The sequence below is a fragment of the Ascaphus truei genome, chromosome 2, assembly GCF_040206685.1.
Source record: "Ascaphus truei isolate aAscTru1 chromosome 2, aAscTru1.hap1, whole genome shotgun sequence".
In the NCBI taxonomy this organism is placed as follows: domain Eukaryota; kingdom Metazoa; phylum Chordata; class Amphibia; order Anura; family Ascaphidae; genus Ascaphus; species Ascaphus truei.
The window spans coordinates 457,579,385-457,604,354 of NC_134484.1; the positions used below are offsets into that span (position 1 = coordinate 457,579,385).

The following is a 24,970-nucleotide window of genomic DNA, read 5'->3' on the forward strand; positions in this document are numbered from 1 at the left end:
ACTGGGACGCCAGTGCATATGCGCAGAGTGCGTGCACATGCACTATAGGGAGAGCGGTGCTTCGCAATACAAACAAGTTTGTATTTGCAGCGCTAGCTTCCGTGCTCTACGTGTGACCCGGTGTCACGCTGTAAATACAAACTTATTTGTATTGCGAAGCGCCACTCTGCCTGTAGCGTATGTGCACGCGCTAGCCCAGGCGCACTATGCGCATATGCATTGGTATCCTAGTGTTTGTTTCGGTGTGAGCTACGTGGCTCGCGTCGTATCCTGCACTATGGACGCGGCCTTAGTTGCAACTTGAAACTTTTAGGCGTGCCGTTTCTTTTATCAGTTTCATTACGCCCACATTTTTGTAACAGGGAAGGTCTCGCCCGTCACATTCTGCGACTCCTTTTCGTGGTGAAAACGACACTGCTTGTTTGACCTATTTTGGGGAGAAATGGCTCTTGTAGCAACGTGATAAACCTGGAAATAAGCGGGTGAAGTTGCATAATGTGCAATAAGGCATTTTATCACCGAAGTAACAATCCCCGTTTTCTCTCCTAACTGCAGTCCTGCTATGAACACATTCAAAAGGAAGAAATCCGACACCACAAATCGCCTTAGGATCACCATCTATTCTGTATTACTGATCAAGGTTTGAACTTGCGATCTGGCGAAGACGGACGGAAAGAACCAGCACCTTTGCACTTCCCATAAAGACGACTCTTTGCTATAAAATAGCAATGTATTTATTAGCCAGCAAAGAAAGGCAGCACAGCTGTGAATGCAGCAAATACAGCTGCACGTGTGACCCAGCTTAATGGCCGTGTTAGCATGCAAACACTGACAATGTAGTCATTTCACACTACTCAAAACAGGTACTAAGTACACAACTTTTTGGGTAAGTCCACATACATTGTGGCTGGTTTGTATTATCTATTAGTGCAGGGAGTGGCCAACACCAGTCCTCAAGGGCCACCAACAGGTCAGGTTTTCGGGATATTCCTGCTTCAGCACAGGTGGCTCAATCAGTCCGTGCTTCAGCACCGGTGACTCAATCAGGGGCTCAGTCTTCGTGTCACCTGTGCTGAAGCAGGGATATCCTGAAAACCTGACCTGTTGGTGGCTCGTGCGGACTGGAGTTGGCTCACCCCGGTATGAGGGTAAGACACGGATGTTAAAAGAATATATATACAATCCTGCTTAGATAACCCTTTAACCTTGCCTTGAAGCCTGGAGTTGGTTACCCCTGCTGTAGAATAATCCACGTTGAAAACTTCTTGATCTATAGGAGAACTATAAACTTAGTGTTTATGGCAAGTGTAAATTTCTTTAGAGTTTTTCATTTTCACGAAATTTCAGTCCTCAAAATGTTCACAATTGTTGCTTGAAGTTTAACCAATAGACTGTTAATGCCTGCCGAGTTTTTGTTTTTTGCAAACTAAAACATTTTCAGAAAGTTCTTGGTGAGAAAAGGGCAAATTTTGCCGGGTACGCAAACTTCTTCTGACATCTCACACACCTCTAGTACAGTAGTTAGGAGATGTGGTTATTAGTACAAAGTTGCAGAACTGTACATAGATCGTGTAATTACTTGTATGCATTGCAACTACAGGAGTTTTTTTAATCTCTGTATTTGTCTTGTACATTGCTTCTGTGTAGATTAGATTACATTGGGTAAAATTTCAGCAAAGCCCCAAGAAATGTACCCACATTAAGCTCTATGTTAAAATAACATAAATTGCACAATCTACCTGAAGGACATTTAAATAGTCATTTAATGAAAGGTAAAGGTGCGATCTGCATTATATTCTCTCATCGTGTGCATTTGCCGCATCTTGACATTTGTTTGAGTCAAAACTGGGCAGTAATGCTTTAAACTCTTAAAATATTTGGGCAAAAGACAGAGATGCTCAGATGCAATACTGATTGAGCCACCTGTGCTGAAGCAGGGCTATCCAGAAAACCTGGCCTGTTGGTGAACCTTGAGGACTGGAATGGGCCACGCCAGACATACTGTAGATGGTTTTGCTCACGCTACAGTATCACCGGTTCCGTTCAACAGGATCAGTGTGAGCTACAGTTCTGTAAGTCTGGCGGACACGGCTTTATTACTAGCCCTGTGACCTAATTCACTGACACAGTGCTCCACAATTCCTTCAATTATTTATATATATATATATATATATATATATATATTTGAAGGAATTGTGGAGCACTGTGTCAGTGAATATATATATAAAAGCCTCTGCAACTCCCTATTTCAGAGCTTCACCTTGTTTAGGTACAAGTAGCGGTCAAATGGCTTCAGAAAAGTAATGGCAATGTGTCTGATTTAAAGCGATGATCTTTGGCCTGTATTGTAGACAGATACATTTCTGACAAATGAAGCGAGGGGAAAGCTTAGACAGTGTGTATGTAAACGGTGGGAAGATGGGAGTCGTTTTCCTGCTCATCACACGTAAAACTTCCAGCCTTTTACAGCTACTTACTCTTCAATAAAACATACACGGTGTCGGCAATCTGCGGACATCCACCGTGCCTGGAAAATGTCTTTTTGGGAGGCTGGAGTAGCCCTTAGTTCACGTACAGGTAAATAAAAACAAAAAAACCTAAATAAAGTCCCTCATTGCTGCTCTAGATGCGAAGCCACAGTGAAGTGCATCACCGAGGTCACTGCTTTTTCCTTTAATCCCTGCACACTGTAGATAGAGACGACCGAGGTTGTAAACTCGGACGCAGAACGGAGGTAAAGCTCGTTGCTGCTGCTGCTGACTTGGAGTCGGTAATAACACAACCAGCTTCAAGTGTGCGACGACGCGTTTCTGTTATTGATGAACTGAAAATTACACAGGCAAATTCCTAATCAAACTGAGGCTACTGTACATGAAATAACATGGCAGACCTTACAATTGTACATACAAAAAAATGAATAAGTGACAGAAAAATGTTTATATAATCAAAATGTAAAACTATTGCTATGAACTGTCTAGAAAAAAAACGTTTTGGATTGCAAACTGTAAATATTAAAAGTGAACTATTTATATGGTAAAATACACAAGAGATTTATATGACAAGGTAGATATTTAAAATGTTAAAACTGTTTCCAGCTGAATTTTGAGATCTAATAAAGAAACAAAGTATCACTTAATACCCTATGGGGCAGATTTATCAAGAGTTAGTACTGGCTAACGATCCGCCGTTAACTCCTATTGACATGAATGGCGATCCACGCTGGATCTGGCGTGTTAATCTGTACCGGCACTTCTACCTTTATGGGCTATATTTACTAAGCAATATTATAGTGGTAAAGTGAAAAAAAGGCGCAAACAGATAAAGGGGTTGAACACTTAATAAGTGAACAATGAAATATACTTTAAATAAGTGGAAAAAAAAACCGAATAATATAAATTCACGTGTATACAGTTTCACCCCCGGCTCTGACCCACTGGGAGGGGTAGTCCTCACACGTCCCCAAAGGTTACAGTAGTAGACACGAAATCCAGGGGGAGCATGGGGAAGAAACAAACAAATCTTAAGTGCAGCAGAATGGCAATGAGTTAAAATGAAAGGTTTTCACAATCTTGGCTCTTTTGAAATGACTACTCACAAGATGTAAGAGTCAAAACAGCAGGGTTGACTAATTAGTCAGTGGTGGGTAAGTGATACGGTTGTCATCAAGATGGTCCTGGCACTCAGAGGATACAGCCCAAAATGCAAGAGAGAGAACAAACTGGCATAGCGCAGGTCAACCAAGATATAAAACGTTTATGTAAGTAAAAATATATGCACTCACATTATGAATAATAAAAACGGGCATGTCACACTTTCAAAGTGTAATGGAAGGATGGAATGGAATGGCTGCTGATATTGTGGCCCAATCTGCCAAAGGAACATTGTATTGTCTTCAATCACACAAACTCTGCCGTTATATTGCTTTTTAATGTGTTGTAGACTTACCTTACTATAGAGTAAGTATTAGGCTGATATGGCTGATATCTTTTTGTAAACTCTTTCTGAACTGGATTAACCGTGCCTATATTGAGATGGGTACACCGGCATTGCACTTTTGTTTAAAAATGATGTCGATGAACTGCTGATATATTGACTACAATAAATATGATCACCTGAGACTGGTTTCCTTCTTGCACCTGATCAGGGGTGCTCATCGGCTTGGCAGATAACGCAGGCCCTTCAGGGTAGCAGTGCATTCTGGACACAATACGACAAACAGATATACTAGTACAGCAAGCAGATAAATCCGAGGCGGCCAACTCCAGTCCTCAAGAGCCAGCAACAGGTCGGCTTTTGAGGCTGTCCCTGCTTCAGCACAGGTGGCTCAGTCATTGACAGCCACCTGTGCTGAAGCAGGGATATCCTGAAAACCTAACCTGTTAGTGGCTCCTGAGGACTGGAGTTGGCCGCCCGAGATAAATGAAACACTAATGATATATATTCTCAGAGCGCCCATTACCATAGAGAACAGGTGACTATTTATTCCCCATGGAAGACCCGTGTGTGCACTGAAACGCATCACTAGGGACAGAAATGGATCAATACATTGGAGCACATACCTCCATTGACGGGTTATTGAGAGAACAGAGACTGGCTTTACGTTTACGTGTTGGCCTTGCAGTCATGTCAGGGAGAGTTCCGCCCTCTGAGAAATGCTGTTCTGCAAACGCGGTTGGCGTTAGCGTGTGACCATTGCAGGGCGGCAGAATACCACACTAACACAATCAATGTGTGACCCCCTATTTACCATACAAATGTTACAGGCAGCCGTAAGAAATGCAAACAGATAATCTGTCAATATAAAATAATATCGTTTTTCTTTTTAATGAAAACATTGAGATAACAGTAAAAAAAAAAAAAAAAAAAATCAATGCCATTAAGACAAAAGTTAAGTTTTTTTTTTTAATTGTTCTTGCTTGAAAAAATGACTATTGCTGATACGGAGGAAAGAAGGATCCAACGCTCTACGGATTTCTGAATAAAGAAAATGTATTGTGCCACACAACCTTACGACCAATAGGTCTTTCTCAAGTGACTAGGCAACTTGAGAAAGACCTATTGGTCGAAACGTTGTGTGGCACAATACATTTTCTTTATTCAGAAATCCGTAGAGCGTTGGATCCTTCTTTCCTGAGTATTACCTTGGAATATACCTGACAGGTACCTCCTTGAACCAGCAGCACCGGTAAACTGTATGTATTTATCTTTTCATTGTGGAGTGCAGCACACCCCTTTTAAATCATATTGCTGATACGGAGCATGTACTGTTGCGGCCCCTTTTATCCTCCTACTGTCACGGCCCCCTTAAACCTCCAACATCCCCTTAAAAATTTGGGGATGTTTTCCGTTTCTAACGGACTTGGCCGCGCGTCAGCCGCACTTCCCGTTCAGCGCTAATGGCGCTTAACCTTGAAAGCACCCGCGGTGTCGAAATCTGAGGAAAAAACGCCGCATCTGCCCGCGTTTTTAAAAATCCCGCGGTGGCGGCCGCAGGAGACTAAAGGCGGCCGCCACTGTACATCCCCGAATTTTTTCGGGAATGTTTTCCGTATGTCACGCACTTTGCCGCGTTCAGCCGCATTCATGGCTAGACAGCGCTAATAGCGCTAAACAATGAAACCGCCCGCGGCGCCTAAAACGGGCGGAACATGCCGCATCTGCCCGCGGTTTTAAAAATCGCGTTGAAACGGCAGCACGAGGCTAAAGGCGGCCGCCACTGTAACTAATTCTTTAACCTAGGCCGGGCAATGCAGCAGGCATAAACTTATAGGGGTCCATGTTAAAATGGGCAAGAAGCAAAAGGTGACACTGTGCTCATGTGCCTGTCATTACCCAGAATCCCTGGCTGCAGTGGAAGCACTGTAAGCTAAGAGATAATGGGGAGAGGCAGGGTTGCAGAGCTGTCGTGACATGTGAATGCGCTCATACGTGGTATTTGTATTTGTCATACATAGCAGAAATATAAAGAAGCACATACAGTATGCCAATATAAATAAAAACGAGATAACACAGCACAACAAGCAAAGCCTTTTATCCAGGAGGGTGTGCTTTGTAGATGCACAATATCCGAGATCCAAGACCACATTGAATTAAAGGAGCTAAATACTGTATGTGCCGTAGCATTGTTACCAGTGCATGGCCAGGCACATGCCAGTGAGGATTGCATGACCTACAAATAATAAAGCTGCAATGGGAGAGGAGGGCAGAAAAAGAAATGTAATTCATCTAACCCAACTTCTATTTAGAGAACGGAGACTCTTTTCCCCATGGCAACAGTTAAAGCTGCAAAGATTGATATACTGTATAGCTAAAGGGTGGAGTTACTGAACATGGTAAAGGAGCCGTCTAAGCTGCCCCCCCCCCCCCCCCCAGTCCTTTTAATATGTGCATAAATACAATCCACACAGTGATAAGTAATTATCATCATAGATCGATCGGTGAAGATTCGGCTCAGGGGTTCACTAAATGGCTGTCAGTGCAACAGAAGAGGACCAAAAGATGCAAAGTTCTGTGGGGAAGATCATGTGACCAGGCAGTCACTAGATACAATTGGTGCACTGCTAGAGAGGGGACAGGGCTCAAAAAGGGGTGTGCCAGAGCCTGTTTCACAAGAGGAAGGGGATGTGACTTTGTTAATGGTTGTTATATAAACAAAAAATCATAGGTACATTATAATACATTAAAAATGTAATTCAGAGTTATTTACAAGTACTTTCTCATAGTACAGAACGGATTTAGTAAAAAAAAACAAAAAACCATGTAGGATATTGCTTGGTCTGCAGCTTTAACTAGTGGTGGGGCTAAAAATGTATAGCAAATTAAATACATAATGGCTTTCCTTCATAAGGCTACATGTTAAGTGTTATTACATTTTGTAAATGCATGGTTATATGTGACAAGATTTTTAGATGTGGATTACTGAGAAACCACACTGAAAACTTTCAGACAGCAAAGGTTAAATAGAAAAGTGCACAAAACATGTATAACTAGGAAAGTCCTGTTCACGAAAACATATTATATTAAAGCTGAGAGACAAACCAAGTGTCATTGTTTGCTTTGCATGAAGAATCTACAAAGCAATGTGCTACAGTATATCCAGCTTTGTACCATGTTTTTGATGGTCTAGCAAAACAAATAGCCATCTTACATGCACAATGATCAGCCACATTTCCCAATACCCTTTTTTTTTGGAAGCCAAAATACTGTTTGTTTCTTATGAATCTATGAATATATTTAGTGAACGTGTGAGTTTTGTGCAATCACAGTTTTCAGACGTTGCATTAATTCATCAGGAGGGGGGCAGAGAGACTCCTTGTCTAATTTGATGAAGTCCTCATTGTTAAGCAACGATGCCAGAATACCGGCAGTCTTCTCGAGGTCAAACACGGTGTGCAGGGGCCCGGGGTACGTCATCGTAGCATCGGCAGTGCACGTCTCGGCAATCGTGTCCCCTCCAGAATTCCTCAAGTCTTGGATTCTGTTTTGTGCAATGATCTTGAGGAAAGTATAAAATTCCTTATAATCAATTCCAGTGCATGATTTCAGGATGACCTGGTTAATAAAAAGAGATCATCAACATAACCTTATCATTGCTAATGAAACATCTTCCAGAAATCTCTCTCTCTATTTCTATCTATCTCTATATCAGTGAGTTCTCCCTGAGGAAGGCTCCCGTTTGGAGGACCGAAACGTTGGTCTAGATGTACCACTTTTCAACAATACACTTGTGTTGATAAATACTTTTGTGTGCTGCCTCGTGATAGCCTGACTTTGGAACGGTATCGCATACCTATATTATATATATGGGACATGCACCAACAGCTTATATTTGCCTACGGGAGTGCCAACTCCCGATTTGACTATATATATATATATATATATATATATATATATTGAAAAAACACACACAAAAAAGTAGCGCTGCTAAGTATAGTAAATAACTGTGAATAATTCATATAAACACTTAAGGTATATGCAAATTAATAAAAATAACCAGCAAATAAATAGATCGTGTCCAAAGAAAAAAAGGATAAGTCCAAATGTCTCCACTTGGTGGTGGTCTGGAGGAGGAGAGAGTCCCAAAGATACACTGACCACAGGAGCTCCTTGCTGCTTCAAAAGAAAGTGGTGTAGCCACCCACCATAGATCTAGAAAAACAAAACACAAAAAAGCGCAAGCTCCATAGCGCATAACTGTGTACAAATGAGGGTGAATTTATTAAGAAAAGTGTCCCTAGGAGATACACTTACAAAAAGTTAGAATAAAATTTACATTGGAGAGAATCTGTATGGGGCGTCATCTACAGGAGTGGGGGAGAGGGATTTCGTCCGTGATACTGAGCACCTGGTTTGACTGCTTCTGACTCCTGCCACGAGTCCTGCAGCAATTCAGCATCTCTGATGTTAAAGGAGCTGCTTTTGAAGGTGCAATAGTGGAAGCACTAGCAGAATAGCTGGAAAAGTGCAGAAGAACACAGGACCTCCTCCCACACGACCATCTGAGATGGCGTCACCCCGTCTCTACGCGTTTCGTCACGTTGCGTGACTTCCTCAGGAGTGATTAGTTGATGTCCTGTAGCCAGTTTTATAGGGCAGAGTCCATGTAAACACGGCAAAAAAGCTCAAGGAAGACTAGAATCAGCAGTGCTGATTCAACACAAATCGTAACAGCTAGTAATTTGATATTGTTAAAACAATTAAATAATAATAACTAGAAAATACTCAATTAGCTTAAGGTGCAACTTGTGCTATACATAAATAACAATTGTCTAACTTTTTGTAAGTGTATCTCCTAGGGACACTTTTCTTAATAAATTCACCCTCATTTGTACACAGTTACGCGCTATGGAGCTTGCGCTTTTTTGTGTTTTGTTTATATATATATATATATATATATATATATATATATATATATATATATATATATATATATATATAGGTAACAGAGCAGATGGCACACAAATACAGATGAGGACAGGTGCTTAGTCCCATATGAATGAATACAATCAAAGGCTCCTTACCAGGCAGACCAGAGAATCCAGGGAATCCAAAGCAGGCACAGCAAGGAAGAGACAGCACACTTGTTAGCAAAAAGAATTGTATTAGTGAAGCAGGCACAAAACACCAACGTTTCGGTCCTAAAAACAGGACCTTTATCAAGGGAGTGCTTACCACAGATAGACCATAACCACCAATATATACCCATAACTAACTACCTTAATTAAAGACAAAATTGCACACACCTGTGTAACTGCAACCTCCTCCGGTGAGGAACAGATGACATCATCACCTGGCGTCTATCTCGTGCTCACTGCAGTAAGGAGCATCATGGGTAATTAGGGAAACTATGGGAGACCCCCCTCAGTCACAGGAACGGGCTCTACTGTGCATGTGTAGTGCTCAAGTACTGGGTTGCCTAGCAATGACAGGCAACAGGAAGGAGGAAGGAATGAGCAGTGAAGGGAGGGGGGCGGGCCAGAGTGCTCCGTGACAGCAGCTGCAGAGCGCATGGAAGTAGAGGCTGCAGGCAGAAACACATGTATACAATAAAAATGCCACAAACACCACTAAAGTGTATACATACCAGCTGGGCAAAGGGACAGCAGGGAGAAGGGGAAAGGGGGGGGTGTGTAGGGAGGGGGGGGAAGGGGTGGGGATGGCAACAGGGGGAAAGGGGGAAGAGGGTGGTTGGAAGCAGGGATAGGAAGACATGGTTAGAAATAAGTAACATGTCAGAGATGCATCTAGGTCAAAGCCGTGTAGGTCCATAATGAGGACAGTGCCAAAGGACACAACGGCCTTTATCAACAAACTGGGCACCATCACCTTTGATATTACCAACATGCTTTTGGTCACGCTGGATGTCTCCAGTCTTTACACCAATATTCCCCATGGTGAGGGACTGGAGGCAATCAGGGAACATCTCTCCAACTATTCGGAGTATGATGGTCCACCTACCGAATTCATCCTACTGTTGATTGAAGTTATTCTTCATAAAAACTTCTTTAGGTTTGAACGCGACTTCTACCTCCAACTTACAGGGACAGCCATGGGTTCCAACATGGCACCTGCTTATGCTAACCTATTCATGGACAGTTATGAACAACTACATATCCTAAATGATGCACCGTTTGCGGTAAACATTGTCCACTATACCCGCTACATTGACGATATCTTTTTGATATGGGGAGGCAATGAGGATGAACTAGCACAATTTATTTCATACTTGAACACGATCCCATCTACCATACGCTTCACGGTGAACCATAGCTTGGACAGTATTTCATTTCTGGATACCGTGGTCTATAAAAAAGGTGGATTACCTGCAACAAAAATCTTTCAGAAACCTACAGATAAAAACACCCTGCTCTGTGCTACGAGCCATCACCCTGAGCCTCTCAAACGGGGACTACCGTACTCACAGTTGCTGAGGGTTAAGCGCATCACTAGCGATCCAGATCTAGTAGAGGGTGCTTTATGCCAAATGGCAAATAGGTTTCTTGACAGGGGATATCCTAGATCTGAAATTGATATAGCCCTCACTAAAGCTAGGGGCGTGGATAGGAATTCTCTCCTCACACCATGCATTGCGGAAATTAAGACCAGCCGCATCAACATCAGCAGTACTTTTACCACCGCTTCTAATGTGATCAAACGGAGTATTACAAAAAATTGGAACATCCTGAGTACTGACCCCAAAATAGGCGATTTTTGTCAGGGAGCACCTAGGATGTGCTATCGTCGGGGTAGAAACCTGAGGGACTATCTAGTGGAGGCTGATCCTTTTAACAAATATGCACCTACTACAACATGGCTACATAAAAAACCTGGTGTATATAAATGTCATGGATGCATTAACTGTGGCTTTTTACAGATTGGCCAATCTTATGCCCATCCACACACTGGTAAAACAATACACATCAAAACACCCATGAACTGTGAGACAAGGTTCGTCGTGTACTTCATCAGGTGCCCGTGTGGGCTCTATTACATAGGCAAGACTAGCCGTATGTTGAAAGAACGCATGGCTGTTCATAGATCTACTATCAGGAAAGCACTGTTGGACACGAGCACAGTGGAGGATTACAAACTGCTCCCGGTCGCAAGACATTTCAAACAAGAAAAACACAGTCTGTCGACATTAAGGTGTATGCCCATCTTACAAGCCGACACTTCATCTCGAGGAGGTGATCGCAATAAACTTTTGCTGCAATTGGAGGCGAAGACGATCCATGACCTCAAAACCATGTCACCGTTTGGTCTTAACGAGGACTTCAGACTTGGATGCTTTATTTAATAATGTTTTCATTGCTCTATTTAATAATGGCTGTATTGTATAATGTCATTATTGCTACATGCTATCTCCAGTGTCCCCCCCCCCTCTTCCCCCCACTGTTATGATCATGATGCTGGATGATTAGCCCTCCTCCTTTCTGCCTTTTTGCTCATTTCAGTTTCCCTGACTTGTGACTTTTTGGCACTGTCCTCATTATGGACCTACACGGCTTTGACCTAGATGCATCTCTGACATGTTACTTATTTCTAACCATGTCTTCCTATCCCTGCTTCCAACCACCCTCTTCCCCCTTTCCCCCTGTTGCCATCCCCACCCCTTCCCCCCCCCTCCCTACACACCCCCCCCTCCCTACACACCCCCCCCTTTGCCCAGCTGGTATGTATACACTTTAGTGGTGTTTGTGGCATTTTTATTGTATACATGTGTTTCTGCCTGCAGCCTCTACTTCCATGCGCTCTGCAGCTGCTGTCACGGAGCACTCTGGCCCGCCCCCCTCCCTTCACTGCTCATTCCTTCCTCCTTCCTGTTGCCTGTCATTGCTAGGCAACCCAGTACTTGAGCACTACACATGCACAGTAGAGCCCGTTCCTGTGACTGAGGGGGGTCTCCCATAGTTTCCCTAATTACCCATGATGCTCCTTACTGCAGTGAGCACATGAGATAGACGCCAGGTGATGATGTCATCTGTTCCTCACCGGAGGAGGTTGCAGTTACAAAGGTGTGTGCAATTTTGTCTTTAATTAAGGTAGTTAGTTATGGGTATATATTGGTGGTTATGGTCTATCTGTGGTAAGCACTCCCTTGATAAAGGTCCTGTTTTTAGGACCGAAACGTTGGTGTTTTGTGCCTGCTTCACTAATACAATCCTTTTTGCTAACAAGTGTGCTGTCTCTTCCTTGCTGTGCCTGCTTTGGATTCCCTGGATTCTCTGGTCTGCCTGGTAAGGAGCCTTTGATTATATATATATATATATATATATATATATATATATATGTGCTGTATTTAATACATTCATTTTCATTCACCTGAGTGCTGTCTCCTTTTTGCTGCTATGCGGTAATGTATACATATATATATATATATAAAAATATACACACACTCTAAGCCAGGGGCGCGCAAACTTTCTGTGCTGCGCCCCCCCCTGCCTGCCAGCCCTTATGCTCGAACCCCCCCTTACCCAATATCCAGCATCAAACGATGCGCAGGGTCACGTCACCCTGTGGTGTAATTTGACGTGCGTTGCTATGGCGACGCACATGTCACATGACCCGTGGAGTCATTTGACGCAGCGTTCCCATGGCGACGTGGAAAGATAGGTGAAGTCTGCGCCCCCACAAAATAATCTTGCGCCCCCCACTTTGCGCACACCTGATCTAAGCAGATGTCTTCATTATAATAGTAAAAGTACAGCAGTTTTAAATAAAAAATTTATGTGCATTTTCTACGTATGTATGTATATCTTTATTTATATAGCGCCATCCAGGTCCACAGCTCTTCACAGCAGTAACACGTGACATAACACATAATGGGAATAAGTGCTTCAGACATGAAAGGAATTCCCTGCCCTGAAGAGCTTACAATCTAAGTGGTGAGTGGGGAGAACTTACAGAGATAGAAGGGGATTCTGGGAAGTGCGTCTGCAAGGGGCCAAGGTCGGTGCATCCGAGATGTATATCACATCTAAGCGCTAGATCTACAAAGCTCCGTTAAATTAGCGCTCAGAACGTGACATTACCTAAAACAAAAATGGCCATTGTGTTCTCTTAAGTTAACGCTAATTGTATGCCAAAACAACTGCCGTTCTAGATCTCATTTGCATAGGCTTATCCGGTTTTGTAGCATAATTCTCTTCCAATAACGTGATGCTAATTATGTCTTGTGTAACTCGGATCCAGAACCTCAAGTTAAGAAAGAGGGGTGAGGATCTGGATGCGCGTAATACCATGTTTAGCGGTGACCTAACTAACGTTACGTCTCTGTGTTAACCTTAACAGACTTTTCTGGATATGCAATGTTAGGCAACGGTCATTCTAGTTAATGCTATGCTCTTTACGGGAGAAAACGTGACTTAGGCCTCGGACATGGTGAAAAGAAGAGCGCTGAGCAGCGCTGACGCTCATGCTCCCCTGCTCAAGCAGGAGCTTTTTCGTGTCCCTCCAGCGAGCGCGCTTGTGTGCCGGGTGGGAGGCAGGCGGGGCTGGAGCGGGAGGCGGGGCTAGCACGCCACGTCACCGACGTCACAGACTGCCATTGGCTTTTGGCGGTCACGTGACCGGCCCTGCGCTTCTCTCAGCGGGAAAACTTACATTTCTCTGTCGGCTTCAATTCCACACGCCTGCGGAAGCGCCGTCTAAAGCCGCGCTGATAGGGATAATGTTTCAACTCAGCGCGGCCTTTTTGACCATGTCCGAGGCCTTAACTTTACGTTATTGTCCTTTGAAGATACAGTTAGTCTTACAGTGACATTAAATCAATAATTCTGCTTTCCTTTTTTCTAAAATGTTATCTATTTTTTTTATTTCTAAGAGTGCTAGAATTGAAGCAGGGAATCTCCTCCAGAGCTGAACCCCATTCATTTCAGCTCCGGGTCCCCGCGGCTTCCCGAGATACTTAGCTCCTTAGGTCCAGGCAGCAGCTCCGGCGCAGCTTGGTGGCGCTGTCGAAATGGCGGCGTTTTAAAGTCCCACGTCACATGGCCAATGGGAAGCCGTGCTGCTGAAAATGAGATCCAAACGCACTACGGGTTTGCTGGATAGAAAAATGTATTGTGCCACACAACGTTTCGACCGTAAGGTCTTTATCAAGTGACAGAAATACATTTTTATATTCAGCAAACCCGTAGTGCGTTGGATCTCCTTTTCAGCAGTTCAGATTCGGATTACCAGGACAGGTACCCATTGAACCAGCAGCACCGGTAATACTGAATGTATTATTTAGTTGTGGTGTGCAGCATATCACCTCTGTTTAGCATTGAGAAGCCGTGACATCATCGCTTGCGGCTTCCTGTTGTTCTCTTGTGACGGAGGACATTTAAACATGGCACCTTTACGGAGGTAAGTCTCTCGGGAAGCAGGGGGTCCCAGAAGCTGAATTGAACACGGTTCAACTCTGGAGAACCCCGCGCCTCAATTCTATAACTCCAAAAAAAAATGTAGAAAAGTGTAAACAAGGAAAGCAGGATTGCTGCTTTAAGTTAGGTTAGTGTAGAAAATGGAAGCAGGCACACGGTCTTATGCAAAGAATATTTAATTTAATTCTTAAGTATTCCCCTCCTTGATAAAGGCAGTTCACTGCCGAAACGTTGGACCTTCTGGTGGCACATTAAATATTCTTTGCATAAGACCGTGTGCCTGCTTCCATTTTCTACACTGTTCTCCTCTGGGATGTCTGGACCTCCCTGGACCCAGTGCACCGGCAGATAAGTAGCCCCCTCCAGCACCATACTGCAGTGTGCATGTACTCCTCTCTATTAAGTTAGGTTAGACCAGGGGTGGCCAACTCCAGTCCTCAAGGGTCATTAATAGGTCAGGTTCAACACAGGTGGCTCAGTCATAATGACAGGGATATCCTGCAAACCTGACCCGTTGGTGGCCCTTGAGGACTGGAGTTGGCCACCCCCTGGGTTAGAGTCACGTTAAATGACAACTGAGCTTTGTCGACCTGGGTCTAAAATGGCTCCCTCCATAGTATTTTTCATCCGGTCTTCATAATTATTCACATTTTTAAGACTTGTCTAGATGCTGTATGTTTGTGCAAGTGAACACTAAAGACGCATGAGAAGAGAATAGGGAAGTGAGAAAAATAAAAAAATCGGTTTATCTCATTGATGCCCAAGTTAAAAATAACCAACTTTTCCCCAGTTTTTTTTCCTACTGCCATATTTTAGAAGATTTACTTACTACCCAATAATATCCTATTAAGGCATTTTCCCACCTAAACTATTTTGCTAATTGATGGATCACTGTATACCTTGTAGTCTAACAATGTGAATCAAATCTGAGAAACGTTATTACAGATTCTACAGGATTGGTACATAGACGACAGAAATCTGTTGGGAGATGTACAGCACCATTAGCAGTGAATATTCATTATGGAGTGTATTGTGCCCGTATGTGTGTACGGTCAGTGGTGAAATCCTTAAGGGCTTAATCTAGGAATAACGAAGTGGGGAATTTAGGCCCAAAACATCCCGATCGACAGCTTCGGCTGATATAGAAAAAGCCCCTTAGTGTCTTGTGGATCTTAAAATGAGCCCTGAAGATGGTGAGAAAGGGAGAAAGACCTGAGGGGGAACTCTGACTGGCGCAAACAAAGGTGAGCAGAGGTTTAGCAAAAACTTAGATAACAGTGTTGTTGAACACGGACAGGAAATGTAGAGCTCACCAAGCAGTGAATTACTGTACGAGTTCTTATAATAATGTATCACAACGTTTAATTCAACTATGGAGAATGAAGGGCAGACACTGTAAGGACCCTTTGCCTGCAATATACTTTTGACTACAATTAACAAACAAATCCTGTTTAATGTGTTCCAACCAGAATACACAAAACTAATAGGGTCTAAACCAGGGGTGCTCAACTCTAGTCCTCAAGCCCCCCAACAGGCCAAGTTTTGAGGATATCCCGGCTTCAGCACAGGTGGCTCAATCAGCTCTGAATGAGTCACCTGTGCTGAAGCAGGGACTGATAAGGCCACCAGCTTAAGGACTGGAGTTGAGCACCATTGGTCTAACTCTAAACCACTCAGAGAAGGACGTGTATTTATGAATGAATTTTTATCTGACCTGTCTTTGCTGTTCGTTAGGTTTTCGGTGATGGGACGCAGTGAAGGGCAACCTCAAACTCCTCCTGAATGCTTTTTGATATTGATCCAATAAAAAACGTAATCGTGTTAAATAAAAGTTTGCCAACTAAACCATGTAAATGTTTTGACTGAGCTCTAGTAATTGTAACCCCACTTAAAGCTGCAGTTCAGTCTTTTTTTTTTTTTAATTTTTTTTTTTACTTCAATAGTTTCATGTGTGCAATCTCTAATTACCTAAAGAACTGTATAGCTGCCAGTCAATTCATTCTCCATGTATTGATAGGCGAAATTTGGTGACATAATTAGAGCTGGCATATGTTTTTATTTGCTTCTGTCACTCAGTGGAAGCTCATGAATATTCATGAGCACTCCTGCACCGACATGTGCTAGAGGGAGGGCAGGGCTGACAAAGGGATGTGCCAGGGCTTGTGACAGGACATGAAGGGGCAGTGCCTTAGCAAATGGCTGTTAAAATAGAATACAAGAAAATTGGTCTTTCAAAGTTGTTTTTTTAAAAACAGAAAGTGCTAAAAGTATTTTTTCTTACTACAGAACTGATTTATTAAAAAACACACACATGCAGGATATTGACTGAACTGCAGCTTTAATGGCATCAACGTAGCACTGGTGAAGAGCTAGAGAGTAGCCATGTTACACAATATATGTGAATAGACCATTTTACCTGGCAATGATGGTGCCAGTTGTCCATAGTTTCCTTCCATTCACCAATCTCCCGATGGACTGCGTCGAGCTCTCCTTGGAGAAACTTCCACATGACGGACACATTACAACCATTTACCCAGTTGTGGTTAATGGAGATCGTGTCTTCCTTAAAAAATAAAAAGTCTGTGAAATCCATGCACTATACACCCGATAGGTATTTATAAAGACACATTTCAACATCTCGCCAATAACCAAAATAACAACCGCATCTTGTTCAGTGAGCAGAGACACTTACATTTCTATGATATTTTCCAGATGATAGAGCAACCTAATTTCAGTAGTAGCTGGAAAGAAAAAAGTACACACACACACACACACACACACACACACACACTTTCTCTCTCTGTCTACGTCTTTCTCGGTTTGAGCTTCCTGCCACAAGCAACATGTCTGCTTCAGGCCCCTAAGATGGAGCTTCCTCTGTTTTACCCTCCTACCTCATACATCCAACTGCTGATTCCTCACAAAGTGAGGCCCGATTATAAGGTGAGTATGTACTTTTCAACTTCACTTTATTGAACTTGATTAGTCCCAAATATGTCATAAGAGCATAAAACAAGAACATAATAACTAGGTCAGACCATATGGTCAAATCAAGCCTACATAGTCTGTATCCACAGTGGAAAGTAGTGGGGAGCCCCTGGTTAAGCAGTCACTCCTTGCCTCCAGATACATCTCCATACTGCTCGTATCCATTCATGTTCCTCCTCAATGTGAATAGATCTAGTCCTCTTTTCAAGGTATTAATGCAATTTGCAGCACAACTTCAAGGATAGTAGTGATTTGCAGAGGTTTGATTGTGCTTTGAGTGAAAATATGTTTCTTATACAGATGCAGCCAGACTCACCTTCCCCAGAGCCGAGGCAAAAAAAACCCCTTCATTTTGTTGTGGCTCCGGAGAAGGTGAAAGCCACGGTCACAGGGGAGGGGGCACAAACATTGCAATAGGATGAAGCCACAACCTCTATATTAACAAACAATTGGTTAACAGAAGAAGAAGTGCATAGGCGGCTTAATAAAATGAAAGTAAGCAAGGCACCTGGCCCGGATGGCATAAATCCAAGAGTTCTTAAGGAATTAAGTTCAGTAATAGCCAACCCATTATATTTAATATTCAAGGATTTCATTTCCACAAGCTCAGTACCACACGATTGGCATAAAGCAGACGTGCCTACATTTATAAAACGGAGTTAGATCACAACCGGGGAATTACAGACCTGGAAGCCTGATATCAATAGTGGGGAAGCTATTTGAAGGTTTAGTAGGGGATAATATTCAGGAATACCTAATGGAAAATGAATTATTAGTTGCAGTCAGCAGAGGGTAGTGGTGGAGCTCGCTCCAGCAGACACCGGAAGTTGTGATTGACTTTCAGGTCATACCGCTGGGGTGGGCTCCACCGCTGCCCTCTGATGCCGCTGCCATGGTCCTCTTCCCCCGCCACACCACTGCTGTCGCTGCCGGCTGACCTCTGTCCGTGAATTGTCCCGCTGCAACAATTAATTGAAATAGGGAACAGTCACGTACATACAGTACGGGACGTCTGGCAACCCTAGGTATACAGATGCAGTGGCCGTTATTGAAACACTTCACGTGGGGTATACCTCGGAATACCGATGTCATGGCGCGTGATTTCTTCCAACCGCACCGCCCCTTCCCGCCTTAAGACGCGAGTGCAGAAAATTGATTTTTAGAGTTCTGTTTTTTAAACACCTGAAATTGACACCGTAGCACAGTAGCACAGAACAGGCATAGCCCGCATTAGCGTACGCAATGGGACCGGAGCATGTATGTAAACGAAAATGTACTTAAAGTGAAGCACTACCTTTTTCCCACGTATCGAGGCATGTACTGTACTGCAATCGTCATATACGTGCTTAACTGATGTAAATAACGCATTTGGAACAGGCTCTATAGTCTCCCCACTTGTTAACAGCTTCGGTACAGGTAGGGAGCCGGTATTTCTGTTCAGGACGTGCTGACAGGCGCATGCGTGAGCTGCTGTTTACCTATTGGGCGATATGTACTTACTCGCGAGTGTACTTAAAGTGAGTGTCCTTAAACCGGGGTATGCCTGTACTGTACACATTACAATTCATTGCACCCAAAGAAACAGAATCCATGAAATTCAAACAAAGGAACCGCGATAAACACGTGTGCCTGGGGCGATTGGCGGCGTTAATGCCGCGTCTAGTACAGCAGCGCACAGGAAAACGGCGCCGTGATTTGTTCGTATAACGGCCGCTGCATCTGTATACAGTATAGTGGGGATGGAAGATTCTATTTCAGATCCCAGGAGGAGACCACGATGGGGAGGGGGATCGCATTGTAAATAATGCAAGTTGTGAGTCTGTAACTATGTGTGTCAGGATCCCCTTTGCTATTTTCCAGTTTAGGGAAAGTGTGACTTACTAGGGCCTCTCTATATGGCCCTAAGCCATGGTCCACCCACAAGAGGGGATGGGCATATACTTTATAGGAGGCTCTTCAGTAAGGGCCTCAGAGTATCACCCCAGAGTAGCTCCGTTAGGGTGATAGGATGGGCATCCTGCCTGGGGATCATAGTGGAGGAAGGAGCAGACCCCAACAAGGCATTGGATTGCCACAGGTAGTGACAACAAAGGGAAGAATGTGCCTCTTTGCTGATGCCTCTTGCTCCAAGGAAGATGTTTATATGCTGTTCCTGTGAATAACGTTAAAGAAACGTTCCTGGTGCCCTATATCATTTCCTTATCATGCTTAGCACACCAGCCCTGCACGAATATCATCACCCTGAGAAACAAGGTAAATAAGCGACGCTGAGCACCACCTGCACATAAACAACACCCGAATAGACATTGGATCACTTTGGTGTGTCCCTCTTCGGTTGGCCAGGGGAAGAGGTATTACACTAACAAATTAGATTATATTGGAAAAATTAGGAGAACCCTTGATGGGGAAGGATTTAGGAGTGCAGACAGCAGGCTTAGCAACAGTGCTGAATGTCAGGCATAGCTGCAAAGGCAAATAAGATCACCAGCAACAAAGGAAAGGGTTCTATACAGTAAGGGCAGTTACCTTGTGGAATTCATTACCCATGGAGACTGTGATGGCAGATACAATAGATATCTTCAATAAAGGTTGGACATCTTTTTAGGAAGGAAAAGTATACAGGATATACCAAATAAGTAAACACGAGAAGGATGTTGATCCAAGGAGTAATCTGATTGCCATTACTGCAGTCTTAAAGGAATGTATTTTTCCTCTTATAAGATAACATTAGATGACATGTCACTGGGGTTTTTTTGTTTGCCTTCCTCCAGATCAAGTACAAGTATAAGCTAAAGTATCTGTTGTCTAAATTTAATATAGGTTGAACTTATGTATTTTTTCAACCTCATCTACTATGTAATATAATAATATATTTCTTATGTAGAACTCCAGAGATGTCTGCTTGTAATGTTTAAAATGTGGGGGATAAAACAAGATGGCTTCCATACATGCCTATAAAATAAGCTTCAAAATGAAATGTTTTTGAAGGGAATACCACTTTAAGCTCTTAAACTCACAATAACCATTGGCTTACCATGTTGTACACCTGATGATGCCATCCACTTGGGATAAAAACCATCTGCCCCGCTTCCTGTACGACTTCAATGGGTGGGCAACACTGTTGGGAATTTGGGTAGATGCTGTCGTCTTGCAGGCAAGGCGAGGTGACATCATAAGGCAAGTTTCCGTGGCAATCTCGGAGATATTCCTCTTGCCCAGGGGGGAACAGCAGCCATTTCTTTTGGCCGCATATGTTGGCAGACCAGCTGTAGGACCGAAACACATCAGCGTGGAAAGGAGTCCTGTGTGGGGAACATGGCATTTTGGGGGTTTTGAGCACTTCTTTTTAAGGCCAGTGCAACAATTTATAAGAAAAAAAATATATGTCAAGAGAAATACTATGAATACAAATATTGGAGGGGAGGGGGGCAGGGAGGGAACAAACTTTAGTGAGAAAAGCCTGTATCTGTGGCCAACACAAATGGACAAAATGGTAGTGAAACAGAATTTCTCACTTTTAATATACAGTAGGGTCTTCCATTTATTGGAGGAAGAGTGGAGAGTGTTGGCGACTTGAAACGTTGGACTCTCCAATTACCGGTTTGCGGTAATTAATAACACCGGATAGAAGAGACATTAGCTTCCACCACGCAAGATGTTTCTTAATGTTTGGAACTAAATCATCTAAATTGCCTTGATGTTCTGCGTGCTGCTAATGGGACTCACGTGGAAGTTTACTGAGATCTGGTGTACTGAAGTATTGACTGAACGGTGGTAGTCTACTTAATTAAAACAAACTTTTCTTGAGTTGTGTTATTAATTGCCGAAAACCGTTTTAAGATAGCTCCGAAAATAACGAATTTATGAAGGCTTATAATAGGGTGAATCATTTATGGACACCCTGTATTATGCAACCAATAAGCATGATGAAATTCAGCAAAGTGGAGAGCCCATGAGCCAAAAATCTGACATTGAAAGAATAGTCTTGTAGATAAACAACTGATAAACAACTGGTCTCTACATCTGATCAAGACGTAGTGTAAACATTAAGAGAACTGTTTCATTTCCATGCGCCTCCGGCACTAAAAATGACAATGTAAGCTCGTCACAACACTGATTTAGTTTGCAGCATATTATGAGCAGCATATTATGAATTTTAAGGGACAGTCATAAAGCTCCGACATGGGGTTTCGCACCCCGATCCGGGGCGAACTGCAACGGACTTGAAATGGGAGTTAGCGCCAGATAGGGGTGATACCCCACATTGCTGATTAGTGAATCCCAGAACAAGATATTCCAGCATTAAAGCGGCCATGTACCAAGCTCCAAATACATGTGATGCAAATGAACGGATGCTGCACAGTTCAGTACAAGCCTCGGGGGCACAGCGGTTAATGTGTTGGTCTAACATGCACACATATCTGGGTTCAATGCCAGACTGATAAAACTCTGGGATATTGGGTACATGACCTAGCTATGCCTTTCCAGGTTAAAAACAAGATGCATATATCCCTGTGATAAATGTTTGCATTCATGAGAATTAAGTTCCTTTCAATGTGATACAGACTGACTGACGATTGTCAGTGACACTAAACAGTGTTAGTGGGATCAGGCCGGCACACAGATAATAACATTGGTCGCATTGCAGCTCAGGCTACACTGTACTGTATGTAAAGACGAAACATTACTTTGGATGATTTTACAAGTGATGCTATGCAGAAGAAGAAAATGATTGTGCTGCCACCCTCTGGATAGAATGGGACACTGTGTGTATATATATATATATATATATGTCCCACGTGATACACGTGTACTGTATCTATTTTTTTAAATTTATTTATAAAAATGTTTTACCAGGAAGTAATACATTGAGAGATACCTCTCGTTTTCAAGTATGTCCTGGGCACAGAGTTATAAAAAATACATGGATACAACAAAGAGGGAAAAAAACGTGTTATCTAAATAGCGCTTAAATCTACTTAAATTCACAAATTGAACAGTGTTAGGGTATAAGTAAATCACCCAAGAAAAATAGTGCTATAATGTGCTCAAAAAGAAATCAACTTCAATAGTGATTTTGTGCTTATATTTGAATAAAATACAGAGAGCCTCCAGGGTCTACATCCGGAAGTGCTGGATCCGAAAGACTCAGACGTCACAGTGTACCGTGAGCATCCAGCAGGGAGACCACTCTGCATTCTCCGCGGCGGCTGTTTGATCATTTTTGATCTATCTGCGCATATGTTTTAGAAACCGTGCGAGTGTGATTTTACCCTTTTATGTAGATAAAACAAGTGTCTTGCAATTTTGCACTATGTCTGTTCCTCTTCTTTCAAACCGGTATATGCGGTGAGGAGTCCATATCCAAAGCGGTTCCATAGATACTACTACCCCATAAAGATTGAAAGATAAAGAAACCTTTACGTACATCTTAACACAGAGAAATCTGTGTGAGTATAACTTGGATCGGGGTATTGAAAACTTATTGAAAAGAAAAGAGACTTAAGACATATTGCACCATTTGTATATGTTTTTTATTCACATATCCTTGCGCTCCCTGATCTTCCTGGACACCAATGGTTACAATAAAAGAACAGGGTTATACAGTCACTTCACAGACATTTCATGGACAGATAAAGCAGGAAAATTGGGTACAGGGGATAAAGGGCTTGTGAGTTTCAGATAGAAATAGAGCAGCTTTAACATCAACTAACATCAGCGAACGGCAGCAAACGGCTCACGCCCTTTGGCTGCCCTTCGGCTGCGCCAAAGACTGTGCGCCTTTGGGGCAACGCAGATGTACACTGGAGTGAACAAAAAGATCTTTTCTTTGTGTCCCCTTGGCTCATTAACATTCCAGTGGGTGGGGTTGCTGATTCAACAAAGAACAAGCACATGTTAACCCTACGCTGGTCCTGTGCAGAGGGGAGCAGTTCTTGGGGGGGCCCCATCAGGCTGTGCGCCTTTTGGGCAACGCAGATGTACGCTGTATCTATGTGTGTTATTGTGTGTGTGTCTGTGTATATACAGTATATATATGTGAGAAATCCATAACATGCAGACCAGGGTCAGCGCTTGCCTTGTTTTCTCATTTATTGTAGAACATTTGGGCTTGCAGAGTGCCCATTTCCAGGCTAAGCTGCAAAGGGCAAAAATACCCAATGCTACATCCAATGTAACAAAATACATAGTTAAATACTTCAATGTTAGTATTCTCATGAGTAAGGGTCATTTAGTTAAACCCTTTGGGCAAAGCGTTATAAGCCTGCAGCCACTTCATGGCATGACCAGTATGCAGGTCCTAACACTACCTGTGACAATTTTCAGTTACCTCTGCAAGAGGGAAAATGGTCTCATCAGTGGACCTGTCCTGCACAGGAACATGGAAAAAAACTTACTACAGCAGGGCCCCGGGTATACGGCGGGTTCCGTTCTAAGGGCCCGCCGTATAGTGAAAATCGGCGTAAAGCGGAACCGGCGATTTTTCTGTTGTGCGCATGCGCAACCCGGCAATTTCCCCCTCGTGCGCATGCGCAACCCGGCAATTTCCCCCTTGTGCGCATGCGCAACCCGGCAATTTCCCCCTCGTGCGCATGCGCAACCCGGCAGTTTCCCCCTTGTGCGTGCACGACCTATGTTTTGCGCGCGCAAGCTACGTTCTGCGCATGCACGACGGCGGCAACAGCCTCTGAGGAGATATGGCGGCCCCCGTCTTGGTGCCGCCGTATCAGCGGATCGCCGAAAAAAAGTGGGGCGCCAAGAAGCGTGGCCTTGCTGTACTTAAAAAGTGGGGTGGGGTGAACTTAAACCCTGGGGGGAGGGGCCACTAACCTCCAAACAACTGATACCAGTTTAAAATTAAAAGCTGCAAAGGGAAATTACATCTGGAACTGATTGTTAATAACAGCCTCGATTGCATGAGAGAAGACGATTTTATATATATATATATATATATATAATACTGAGTTAAGTTATGGTGAGTAAAAAAAGTGACAAAAACCCTCCACAGGAAAGCAAATATGCAAATATAGCTGTATGCTCATCTGCATGTCTTAGGCAGGTCTGCAACCCCACCTTTCCCCATTATCACCCAGCATACAGCACTTCCACTGCAGCAAGGGATTCTGGGAAATGACATGCAAATGAGCACACAGTGTCACTTTTTGCCTCAATAACCATTTTTAACATGGTTCCCTATAGGCTTAAGCTTGCTGCATGGTCACAGCTTTGAGCACAGCCAGGGTTAAGGTGCATACCCAGAAAACCACAGAAAACCACCACCCAGAAAACCAAAAAAAGTGGTTTTCTGGGTATGCACCTTAACCCTGGCTGTGCTCAAAGCTGTGACCATGCAGCAAGCTTAAGCCTATAGGGAACCATGTTAAAAATGGTTATTGAGGCAAAAAGTGACACTGTGTGCTCATTTGCATGTCATTTCCCAGAATCCCTTGCTGCAGTGGAAGTGCTGTATGCTGGGTGATAATGGGGAAAGGTGGGGTTGCAGACCTGCCTAAGACATGCAGATGAGCATACAGCTATATTTGCATATATATATATATATATATATATATATATATATATATATATATATTAGCATATATATTATATATTAGCAC

The 24,970-nt window shown here is 43.2% G+C and overlaps 2 protein-coding genes and 1 long non-coding RNA gene across 9 annotated transcripts in view; 2 read left to right on the top strand and 1 right to left on the bottom strand.

Annotated features, from left to right (window-relative positions):
* ALS2CL (ALS2 C-terminal like) overlaps nucleotides 1-4,116 on the top strand; it is a 131,077-nt gene extending 126,961 nt beyond the window's left edge. For all 4 annotated transcript variants that reach the window (XM_075588012.1, XM_075588014.1, XM_075588015.1 and 1 more), the window contains one exon: nucleotides 556-4,116. In XM_075588012.1, coding sequence (XP_075444127.1) covers nucleotides 556-609 — 54 coding nt within the window. In that variant the 3' untranslated portion in view covers nucleotides 610-4,116. The remainder of the gene's footprint in view (nucleotides 1-555) is intronic.
* A 987-nt stretch (nucleotides 4,117-5,103) lies between these two features.
* Nucleotides 5,104-24,970, bottom strand: part of JMJD4 (jumonji domain containing 4) — a 42,573-nt gene continuing 22,706 nt past the window's right edge. For 2 of the 4 annotated variants that reach the window (XM_075588019.1, XM_075588017.1), the window contains 3 exons: nucleotides 20,389-20,656; nucleotides 16,783-16,929; nucleotides 5,104-7,551 (listed from right to left, as the gene is read on the bottom strand). In XM_075588019.1, the coding sequence (XP_075444134.1) occupies nucleotides 7,234-7,551; nucleotides 16,783-16,929; nucleotides 20,389-20,656 (733 nt within the window). In that variant the 3' untranslated portion in view covers nucleotides 5,104-7,233. Of the gene's footprint in view, nucleotides 7,552-16,080; nucleotides 16,152-16,782; nucleotides 16,930-20,388; nucleotides 20,657-24,970 lie in introns of all 4 variants that reach the window. The other 2 variants (XR_012799348.1, XM_075588018.1) reach the window with 2 other exon arrangements.
* On the top strand, nucleotides 11,668-16,252 carry LOC142487919 (uncharacterized). The gene is made up of 4 exons (XR_012799349.1): nucleotides 11,668-12,014; nucleotides 12,120-12,236; nucleotides 12,770-12,884; nucleotides 16,101-16,252. It is a non-coding gene; the product is annotated as an uncharacterized LOC142487919 (long non-coding RNA).